At 36.5% G+C, this 12,354-nt stretch overlaps 1 protein-coding gene across 1 annotated transcript in view; it reads right to left on the bottom strand.

Annotated features, from left to right (window-relative positions):
• Positions 1–12,354, bottom strand: part of PIK3CB (phosphatidylinositol-4,5-bisphosphate 3-kinase catalytic subunit beta) — a 145,120-nt gene that overhangs the window by 17,851 nt on the left and 114,915 nt on the right. Inside the window, exons 14-16 of the mRNA XM_081800808.1 lie at positions 9,786–9,964; positions 8,881–8,990; positions 7,263–7,341 (exon numbers count right to left, since the gene is read on the bottom strand). Of these exons, the coding sequence (XP_081656934.1) occupies positions 7,263–7,341; positions 8,881–8,990; positions 9,786–9,964 (368 nt within the window). The remainder of the gene's footprint in view (positions 1–7,262; positions 7,342–8,880; positions 8,991–9,785; positions 9,965–12,354) is intronic.

The following is a 12,354-nucleotide window of genomic DNA, read 5'->3' on the forward strand; positions in this document are numbered from 1 at the left end:
AAATTAAGACTTCATAGATAAATAAAAACAGAGATGGAACAAAAGTTGGAGGACTCACTTCTGGATTTCAAAACTTAACACAAAGCCACAGTAATCGAGGCTGTGCATAATGACAGACATGTAGATCAATGAAACAGAATTTAGACTTCAGAAAAAAAACCCTCATATTTACATTCAATTAACACATGATAAGAGTATCAAGACAATTCACTGAAGAAAGAATAGTTTTTTCAACAATGGCACTGAGACAACTGGATATCCAAATACAAAAAAAGGAAACTGGACTCCTACAATATACCATATAAAAGTATTAACTAAAAATGGATTGATGATCTCTAGCATAAGGGTTAAAACTAAAACTTTCAGAAGAAAACTTAAGTGTAAACTTTCATGACATTGTATTAGGCAATGACTTCTTAAACCTGACACCAAAAACATTAAAAAAAAAAAAAACCAAGAAATAGATAAATTGGATTTCATCAAAATTAAAAACTTTGTGCATCAAAGGTCACTATCAATAAAGTGAAGAGACAACTCACAGAATGCAAGAAAACATTTGCAAATAATTTATTTAATAGGGTCTAGTATCTAAAATATATGAAGAATTCCTGTAACTCAAAAGTTAAGACAATCCAATTAAAAAATGAGCAAATGAGGGGTGTCTCGCTCGTTCAGTAGGACGAACATGTGACTCTTATCTAGGGGTCATGAGTTTGAGCCCCATGTTGGCAGTAAAGATTACTGGGGAAAAAAAAAAAAGAATTAAAAAAAGAAAATGAGCACAGGACTTGAACAGCTATGCCTCCAAAGAGCATATACAAATGACCAATAAGCACATTAAAAGCTGGCCAACATCATTCATTATTAGGGAAATACAAATTAAAACCACAATGAGAAAACTAACAAAACTGCAAGCAGAAACTGACAAATGCCAATTATAATGGGAGGTTTTAACATATCTGTGAAGTGAAAAATAAGTAAAAATTTGATGAGAGCATAGATTTGGACAAACTTGATAAAACAACTTGATAAAATAGACTGATTTATCACCTTACTGCTAATAATTATAGCATATGGAATCTTTTTACTCACAAATGGGATGTTTCAAAAAGTGGACATTTTTGTTAAAGCATAAAGAAATTCTTAAGAAATATGATATTGATATATACTGACCACATAATTCTGACAGTAAAGAAGTAAAATTAGAAATCAGAAACAAGAGCAACAAAAAAATCCAATGCATTTGGAAGTTATAATAATTTAAACCAGATCAGGAGTTGAGCCTGTGGAAAGACGGCAGCAGAGCAGAAGGACCCTAGGCTCACCTCGTCCCATGAATACAACTAGATAACTATCAAATCATTCTAAATATCCCAGAAATCAACCTGAAGACTGGCAGAACAAACTCTACAACTAAAGGCAGAGAAGGGGCCAAACTGAAGAAGGTAGGAAGTACAGAGAAACCACATGGGAGAGAAATGGACTGTGGCCACTGTGGTGGGGAGTGAGCCATGGTCATGGAGAATGGCGAGACACAGACTACCACACAGGGGAGCACACAGAGAAAACCAATCCCTATAGCTACTGGCTTGGAAAACAAGAGAGCCCAAATTTTTTGAGTTCTTACAACCAAGAGGGATTAAAGCCTGGAGTTCTAAAGGTCAACATTGGGACCGTTCCTGGAGAGAAGGCAGGGCAAACAGCCTGCAAACATACAGCATGGAAACAGCTATCTGAAGAGTGCCTGGGGTGCACAGTGCAGAAGTTATTTGTTCATCTTGGAGCATCCCAGAGAAGCAGGCTTCAAGGAGAGACCCATCCAGAAACAAAGAAACTGGCAGGCACCATCTCCCTCCCCTGCCCCTCAGCATAAGTAGAGCCACCTGCTGGAACCAGCACAAAGCCAACACCCACTACGTAACTTGCTTACACCAAGCCTCCCCTCCCCATGCTCTAGTGGATCTGCCCTTCCCAGTCCTTCTTGCCTTAGGCCCAGCACAGCAGGCCCCCTCTCCCAGACGACTGCCCAAAACCCCTTCTAGCACCACATCTCTCCATCCAGGAGTTATGCAGGGCATCGGTTCCAGAGCCCTAGTTAAAACCACATTCAGGCCAGGGACCAAACACTGCCCATAATAGGCAAAGAGAGCTTCTGCAAACAACTGGCCTTAATGATAAAAGAGCCAGGACACAAGAGCAGAGCACATGCAGCACACATTGGAGACACTCCTGGAAGTGCCAGGCCCTGCAGAACAGGGGACACGACACTGCAGGGCATTATAGGACCTCTTCACAATGCCATTACCCTCAAGAACAGGAGATGTAGCCAACTTTCCCAACACACAGAAACACGCACAGCAATTTGGACAAAATGAGAAGACAGAGGAATTTGTGCCAAATGAAAGAACATGACGGGCCATGATTAGAGATCTAAGTGAAACAGATGTAAGTAAGATGCCTGAGAGAGAATTTAAAGTAATGATCACAAAGATACCCACTGGACTTGAAAAAAGAGTGGAAGACATCAGTGAGACCCTTAACACAGAGATAAAAAAATAACGAGATGAAGAGTGCAATAAACAAGATAAGAAACATGCTTGATGCAGTAACAGCAGGCTGGAAGAGCAGAGGAATGAATTAATAACCTATAAGAATAATGGAAAGTAATCAAGATGAATAAAAGAGAGAAAAAAGATTATGTAAAATGAGAAAAGACTTAGGGAACTCAGTGACTCCATCAAATGTAGTAACATTCACATTATAGGATTCCCAGAAGAAGACAGAAAAGGGGGCAGAGTATTTATTTGAAGAGGTTATAGCTGAAAACTTCCCTAATTTGGGGAAGGAAACATATCCAGATGTCACAGAGAACCCCCAACAAAATCAACAAAACCAGACCCACACCACGACATATTATAGTTAAAATGGCAAAATATAGTGATAAAGAAAAAATTTTAAAAGCAGCAAAACAATACCTAACTGATAAATTATTGAACACTACATCTGAAACTAATGATGTACTACATGTTGGCTAATTGAACTTAAATTAAAAAAAAATTTTAAAGGCAGCGAGACAAAAGAAGACAGTTACATATAACAGAAACCCCATAAAGGCTATCAGGGGATTTTTTTTTTTTTTTGAGAGAGAGAGAGCATGAGTGGGGGCGGGGAGGGAACAGTGAGAGGGACAGAGAGAATCTTAAGCAGGCTCCATCCCCAGCGTGGAGCCGGACACAGGACTCAATCTCACAACCTGAGATCATGACCTGAGCCAAAATCAAGAGTCAAATGCTTGATTCAACTTGCTTGTCAAAAGAAAAGTCATTACAGAATAAACACAACTAAAAGGAAATCATAAAGAGGTAATCAATGATAAAATAGAAAAAAGATCAACAAAATTAGAAGCTCCTTTTAAAATACTAAGAAGCAAACCTCTAGACTAATAAAGAAAAACAGTGTGCATAAAATAATTTTATACATGCAAAAATGAAGAAAAATTAAACACAGAATAGGTTTTAAAATTATAAGAGGATGTTGTAAAAGATGTATGATAATAAACTTGAAAACACTGATGAACTGGACAATTTTTAGCCTCTACACTGACTCAAGAAGGAAAAAAATTCAAAAAAAAAAAAAGAAGGAAAAAAATTCTGTTGAGTCCAATAACCATTAAGACAAATCCGTAGTCGGGGAGCCTGCGTGGCTCAGTCATTAAGCGTCTGCCTTCGGCTCAGGTCATGATCCCAGGGTCCTGGAATCGAGCCCCGCATTGAGCTCCCTGCTCAGCGGGAAGCCTGCTTCTCCCTCTCCTACTCCCCTGCTTGTGGTTCCTGCTCTGGCTATGTCTCTCTGTCAGATAAAATCTTAAAAAAAAAAAAAAGAAAGAAAAAGAAAAAGATTTCAGTAGTCAAAAAAGACGTGGACTCCAAAAAAACCAACACCAGAACCAAACCTTTGCAGAGAGAGGAGAGGGAAAAACACACTAAGTTTGCAAATAAATAATTTGCAAAATAAAATATAGAAGAGTATCTTTTTTTTTTTTTTTTTAAGATTTTATTTATTTGAGAGAGAGCACGACCAGGGTGAGGGGCAGGGGAGAAGCCGGCTCTCCGCTGAGCAGGGAGCCCGATGCAGGGGTCAATCCTGGCACTCTGGGATCATAACCTGAGCCAAAGGCAGATGCTTACCTGACTGAGCCACCCAGGTGCCCCTAGAAGAATATCTTTAAAGATATTTGCACAGAGAAAAAAATTTTTTAAAAATAACATAACAAAAAGTATAAACCTTAAAGGAAACTAGGTAATTTATAGCAGAGAGAAAAACACAGTACTTTTCAACACTGAAAACACAAAGAACCAAGCTATTTATAAAAGAAATGCAAATTAAAGTTCTATGAGATACCATGTTACATCCATTAGATTTGCAAAAAATCAACAAGTCTGATTGGCAAGGAGATATTTCTGGGTGATAACATAACACTGGTACAACCATTTGGACAATGGTGGTCAAGTTGAAAACACACATGCCTTATGATGGAGCAATTTCACTTCCAGCTATGTAAACTAAACACCTCTTCCAATTGTGAATAGTGAGCTGTTCAGAAGTGTTCAAACTCAAGTTTTTGTTACTGTTGGAAAAAACAATGAATGTAATAAAGCTAGTAACAGAAGAATGGATAAATTTTTATATTTATTCAAAGCATTAATGGAAGTGAAAATAACAAATTAGAACTTCACTATAAATCCCAAAAAAGGTTGTGAGGAAAAAAAGTAGAAGTTGCATGTGATATAAAAGCATTTTATTTAAAGTTCAAAACACGTAACAGATACCAAATGTATAGTTAAAGCACAAAAATATACATATTACAGCTTTAAAATAGTGGTTAATTCTGAAATGTGAGACAGCAGAGTAGGATGAGAATGCATTAACTTTATCTGCATGTTTAATTCCTTTTTTAAGAATAAGCTGGAGGGGCGCCTGGGTGGCTCAGTCGTTGAGCGTCTGCCTTCGGCTCAGGTCACGATCCCGGGGTCCTGGGATCGAGCCCCGCATCGGGCTCCCTGCTCGGCGGGAAGCCTGCTTCTCCCTCTCCCACTCCCCCTGCTTGTGTTCCCTCTCTCGCTGTGTCTCTGTCTGTCAAATAAATAAATAAAATCTTTAAAAAAAAAAAAAAAAGAATAAGCTGGAAACATGCTAATAAGAAATATATATTTAGCAATTAAGTGATAGTTATTAAATTGCTAAATATATATTTATTAAGTCCCAATGTAAAAACATAAGAATTCTAAGTTATTTTCTGTACTTTCATGTATGAAATAGTCCACAATTTAGAAAAATAAAATATAAAGAATTAGGTAAAAGAGTTGAAAAGGTAAAACCATCAACTAGCATAGAAAAAAAGTTTAAAACTGTACGGACCTATATTACTATCATGAAACATGCTTACTGTTTTTTAATCCTTGATTAAAAAAAGAATATAAGCCTACTGAAGAAAACTACAGAACAGGTACTGACTGGCTAGCTCAGTCAGTAGAGCATGCCACTACTGATCTCAGGGTTGTGAGTTCAAGCCCCACACTGGGTGTAGAAATTACTTAAAAATAAAATGTTAAAAAAAAAAGGAAAGAAAGAAAAGAAATGGGTACATGAAGTAGAGGGTGAAATTGCCTTTAATTACATCACCCAGAAATAAAGTCTATTACCATTTTAGTTTCTGTCAACATTTTAGTGTGTCACTTTTCAGTGAGTTCTTAATACAGTTGAAATAATTCTATGAAAACACTTTTGCACCTTTTTTTGACATTTGAAGATAAGCACTTTCTCCAAATTGTTAAACAATTCTCTATAAACAGTAATTTAAAATACCTGAAATACTTGGTCATATGGGTATGTTAATTATTTTTTTAAAGATTTATTTGAGAGAGAGAGAGGGAGGTGGGGGAAGGGCATGGGGAGGGGCAGAGGGAGAAGGAGACAAGCAGACTCCCTGCAGAGTGGGGAGCCTGACGCAGGGCTCTATCCCAGGTCCGAAATCATGACCTGAGCCGAAATCAAGAGTCAGACACTTAACCACAGTGATCTAATTTTTTTTTAAAGCAAAGATGACCATCTTTGTGCATAAATTTGTCCCCTTTTTAAATTTTTTTTAATAGGCTCCAAGCCCAGCGTGGAGCCCAATGCAGGGCTTGAACTCACCACCCTGAGATCAAGACCTGAGCTGAAATCACGACTCAAACACTTAACCAACTGAACCACCCACGTGCCCCTCCACATTTCTAATTGTAAATTCTGGAAATACTGGATAGAGGATATAAAAAGAACTTGATACAGGGAGGTTTATATTAATTTACAAAGGTATATGAAAATATTTGTGTTTTTGTTGCTTCAACTGTATCTTAGACTAGTTTATCATTTAACAAAATCTTTGCTAGGAAATCAGTGGTATCCAACTATTCTTATAATTTGTACTTCTATACTGGAATTGACTGTGTTCATGTAATTATTAGTGTATTTATTTTGTATCTTATATGAATAGCTTTTTCACATCTTTTCTCCATATTTCTTTCTATAAGCTTTTTAAATATTTAGGATTATAGACTTCTGTCCTGTTCATTATGAATATTATACCCAGTCTGAAGCTTGATTTTTAATTTTTTAGGTTTATAAGATTCAAATCTTATATTGTTATATAAATATAACCAATATTTTGTTTGTAATTATCTTCATTTGCTCCTCACCTTAGAAGATTTGATAATGATTAAACTTTTAAAATCCATTATGTTTTCTTTTTTTCTGCTGCCATACACCTGCTGTTCTGCTGTCTACCGCTAATAATGGTGACAAGCTGAAAACCCTAAAAGCACCGCTGAGGTAGAGGAATCAATGTTACCAGGCTAAGAAGATGGGCAGGCCCTCCTCTGGCTTTGTCATTCCCATGACCACCAACCAGTGCATCCTCCATGAGAGCACCTTCAAAACCTTAGGTTAGATAGAGTGTGACTCTTGCTGTCTGTCCAGGCTTTACTGGAAGTTCAAGCCTCTTCTTTCTTTCTAGAATCTCTGTACATATACAGTCTTACATCTGATGATGCTTCAATAAGACAAATATTGACAGTACACCATAAAGTGTAAAATGCTATGTAAATATAACCATGAACAACAATTAATAATAATAGGAGGGAAGGAATAAAAAAGAAGTTTTAAAAATTTTGCTGTGGAAGGAATACAACATGAGACAAAAATAAATTCACTAGAAATCTCACCGAAGATCCAGACCAGCTTCTTTCCAAAGTAAATCCATCAAGCGCAGCATTTGGAGTGTCAACATATCTTGTCGTAAATCTACGGGGAGGAAAATTCTGCTTTATTATAAATGCTTTCCATTTTTGTCTCATAACATTAATTCAAGATTAGCTAATTCAGCCAGAATTAACTAAAACCACTGACAAATACTGTGCTAATATTTTCCCAAAATTTTAATGTTGACCATATTTATTTTGTTAAATATTAGGTTTAGGGGCGCCTGGGTGGCTCAGTGGGTTAAGTGGCTGCCTTCGGGTCAGGTCATGATCCCAAGGTCCTGGGATCAAGTCCTGCATCGGGCTCCCTGCTCAGTGGGGAGTCTGCTTCTCCCTCTGCCGCTCACCCTGCTCTCATGCTCTCTCTCTCTCTAATAAATAAAATCTTAAAAAAAATATTAGGTTTATTGGTTAGCATGTGCCCATAACACTATTAACTAAATTAAGTTAAACGGTATTTTTAATTGGGGCACCTGGTTGGCTCTGTCGGTAGAACATGCGACTCTTAATCTTAGGGTCATGAGTTCAAGCCCCATGTTGGATGTAGAGATTACTTAAGAAAAAAACCCAGTATTTTTCATTGTTTACCACATGTATGCTACTATACTAATTGTATGGATGCTGTAATACTATATAACACAGTAATGCTATACACACACACACACACACACTATGTAACACAGAATCCATACAATTCACTCTGCTAATTTTTTTCTTTCCTGGTTGTTTAAGAATGCACAGAAGTTCTTAAAAAAATAATTACTTAAAAATTATTTAAGTAATTATATGATGGGTTACAGAACTATAATAGTTGATTTTATTTATTATCACATCCAAGGATAATTTTCAGCTAACAGAGAGCTGTAAAAGTACTGAGTTCCATATAATGACATTCATATGGTCAAGTGCGGTTAGATGTCTAGCAAAACACTACAAGTTCATTTTAAAATAGATAAAAGCACATTTACTTATGTTCCTTTAATACCTTTTAATAAGCCCAACATATAAATACTATAATCCTTATGGACACAAAGAACCTGAAGCTCAGGGAATTTTACGTGACTTGTCTATAATCATACAACTAACAAGTGGTGGTTGTTGTAATTGCCTTCTGGTTGGTGTAATCGCCTCAGAGGCATTTCCTTTCGAAAATATGAGTCAGTAAGATATTTTAATTAAAATACAAAACTATGACAGCAATATCAAAATTGTTATCCCTGAAACAGAATATATGAATATACTATTGAAAATATTCTCTTGTACTTCACAAGCTAAACCAAAGAATTAAGACTTTGTATTTTGTAGGGGGAAAAAAAAGAAAGATTTATTAGAACAATGTATGTAAGTAAGCTGTAAACATTATTTTCTAAAAGGAAAAAAAAAGGGATTTAGGACATGCCAAATTCAACCTTAAGACCATTGATAGCTACCTCTTGGCTAGGATCTGTTAAACATTTACACATCACCTTTCAGATAAAGCAAACTGACAACAAATGAAAAATACTAAGGAATTTGGTACTGTGTAAGATGGCAACTGTATTAAAGAAAAAGCAGGAAGACAAAAAAAAACCTCAGTACATACCATCACCATTTTTAAAAATCACTCCAACTGAATCCTCACCAAACACTTTGTTGTTGTACACGAGCCACAAAGGCTTCATTTTGGAATCCATGTATTTACACTTTTCAACACTGAAATCAAGCAAGGGGAAAATTAGCCCACTTCAACTTAAAGAAATGGCAAGACTATAATTTTGCCATGATATATTAGATCTGGGGAAAACCCTCACCTGTTTCATTCAGGTCTGTAGAAGTGAGAACTAGAACATATCCTCTTGGTAAAAAAGTAACTAAGGCGACAGCTTTGGCTGGCATGTAGTGATGCCAGATGGGCTAGATTGAAAACCCAGATTCATCCTTCTCGTTACCTACATTTAAAATTCCTCCTTTTCTTTCTTTATTCTTCCTTACGTTATTATATGTAACCAGATCATATCATTGGATTAAAATCAGGAATATTATGAGTTCATTCTTGATTTCTTAAAGAGGGATCAATTTTGAATACTGACATATGGGAATACATATCATTACTTTTCCATTAGTACTTTTGAAGGGAATAAAAAAGTGAGAAATAATCTTCCAAATTAATTTAAGATTTCATTTTGAAATAGGAAAATAAATTAGTAAATAATCTCTGATGGTTGCCAACATTTTGCACACATAGGATTTTTAACTCTTAGAACCCAGTAATATAGAAAACAAATTTAGTCACATACAATTGAAAGGAAAATAACTTGTAATAACTTTCATGAACCCCACAGGTAAATTTAGCTAATAGGCATACATCCTAATGCACACATTAACCTTGGAGAAATTTAAGATTTTCCTTCTGTAAATATATTGTACTTATGCGGGCTAACAGCTAGCCCTTTCTGCATTGCTATTTTCATGGAAAATTCACTGGGCAGAGCAAAGATGGTCACTTACTAGAGTTCTGAGAGGATAACACATGGATTCAGAGGCGACTGCAGGTCAGAGAGGGCTTCCCGGTAAGCATTCTGTTTTAAACAAGTATGCATGGCCTCCTTCCCTTTGGCTCTGTTTAGCTTCATTGCATTCAGTTTGATTAAACTATTTAAAGTTTTTAACTTATTGAGTGCTTCAACCTGAAAAATAAGTTTCCCCACCAACAAAATTTATTTATGGTTAAAAATAATATAAAGTACTATAGTACCATGTGATCCTATTAATAACCACTCGCTTCCTCTCCCCAACACAAACACTTGACAACCAGCCAAAGTAAAATCAGTGCTTGATTTATGACAAGCATACTAGACACAACAGAGTAAAAAACTCATATTTATCACTTGTTACTTAAAGCACCATTTTTCAAATGTTCTTTAATCCTTTTCTTAAATGAAATCTTAAAAATCAGAGAAAATAAAGGGACATAGATTGTGGTTAAGAAGATAAGTATGACAAAGTACTCAGAACTCTGCAGCTCAATGAGTAGTAGAATTTGAAACACAATCTGAACCACTCCATTTGGCCAGCTTCATAGTATAAGAGGAAAATCTGTGTACAAGTAATCCTGGGGTTCCTGCCATTCAACCTTAACATCTAGTTCTTGTCATCACTCTGATGTGACATCTTTTCAATATATTCTTATATTCTCTTTCCATGAGTAGTATAGTTAAATGAATTATCATGTAATAAAATAAATATGAATATAGAGAACAGTATTTGTTGTCCAAGTCTACATTACTTGTTTTTATGAAGTAATTCTGGCTATCAAAATTTATGCAAATTAAAAAAAAAAAACTTATGCAGTTAGTACAAGGTCAATCAACAGCGGCCAACTGAATCAAAACCATTGTGTTTAAAAAGCCAACTTCATTGTTTAATAACAGGTCTTTCCATGTCATGTTACGCAAAAACCCATTAGAAACAGCCTTGGCCAACCATAAGCCATAAAGAAGAGTATTTTATTTTATTATGTTATTAAAGCTGAAACAGCTTGTTAAGATAAACACATTTATATTAACATGTAAATCGACTATAACAAGCATATAAAACATGTACACAACAAACATTATGAACACCTTGGCTTGAATTTCCATTAACAGGAGATTTATTTTACACAACGTTTTCATTTTCGAACTTTGCTTCTATGAAAAGAAACCACTAAGACTCTGTAGGGAGATGAATTCAGTCATGCAGTTTTTATAGACAGGCTGAGGGCTTGCTCACAGGAAACTGGAAGGTTCTATGTAGCTTGATGAAAATCGAGATGGCTGAAGCTTGCCAAGTTAGCCACAGACACTCCATTTCTCAACAGTTTCAGGAGCTGTACAAACACTGGTGAAAAGGGAACCAGTTGAAAAACAGACTGTGCAAACAGGAACTTTTTGAAGTATTTCAAATTTGAATTTCTTCTATGTTTGTACAGTTGGGAATTTTCAGGCCCCATCACTAATCGTGTTGATATCCATTTCCTGGAAGAGTGTCCTAAATACCCACATGGCCGTAAGTCAAATACTTTAAGTGATTCAACACTCTGTCCTTCCATAGGTTTACAGTGATAACAAGAACTGTCATGTAAAGCATAGAGTCTTCCCCTTGCTACTCATCAATTAAGAGTAAAAATAATGTGATCATACATATGTCATATGTTATAAAAGTCAAGCTGAGGTTCCTAGAGAACCAAGGAAATGTATGGTGTGGTTTGATCATGAGTGAGGTCAATGAAGTAGGACCTCATCAAGTGGGGCCTTATAGGCTTTGGTAAAAAGTTTGAGGAAGATCCCCTTACGTTCTAGGTGAGATACTGCTGTATTCATGATCAATTAATAAAGCCAACTAAAATTCACTCAGTTGAATTTTTTGTGGTAGCTTCAGGATCTGAAGCAAACTTCCCGTGGCATTCAGGGATGAGAAACATAGGTGTAATACCGTGAACTGTTTTTAATTTATTACCTTTCTCGCCATTTTCCTCTCAGCTCTGAGCTCTGCTCTCTTTGTATCAAGCTCCTGATCTGATTTTCCTTTACAGGGCAGGTCAGATCGAGCTGGCAGACAGCTCTGCCCAGAGCTCGCTTAGCTGGCAGTTCACCCTGAAGCCCAACTGAGCTGGCAGACGGGTCTGCCCAGAGCTAAAGCCCCTAGCCTTTCAGAATACAATTTCCCAGGTGGAAAACCCCAATCTTAGTTCTGTCCCTGGATTCCATATTGGAAACTGCTGACAGTTTAGTCTGCAATTCTCTATTTGTTTGGAATCCTACCCCAGATTCCATGTTGGGAACTGTTGGAGGCAGCTATGGTTCTCCATTTTATTTGGAATTAGTCCATACTCCATATTCCTTGGGATTTGCTGGTTTATCCCTTCCCCAGTCCAAGGTTCCACGGAAACTAGTGGTACATCCAGGGCTTTCTCTTGGCAAGGACACAGTAACATTTCTTGGTCACTGATGATCTAGTGAGGTGCATATGTTTTTCTGTCTTGTTTTTTAAAGATAAAGGCTACTGCTAAAAGGGATCTCAGAGGTCAAAAAATGGG

Source organism: Leptonychotes weddellii, chromosome 1 (genome assembly GCF_054177405.1).
Source record: "Leptonychotes weddellii isolate Sample4059 chromosome 1, ASM5417740v2, whole genome shotgun sequence".
NCBI classification, from domain to species: Eukaryota; Metazoa; Chordata; class Mammalia; order Carnivora; family Phocidae; genus Leptonychotes; species Leptonychotes weddellii.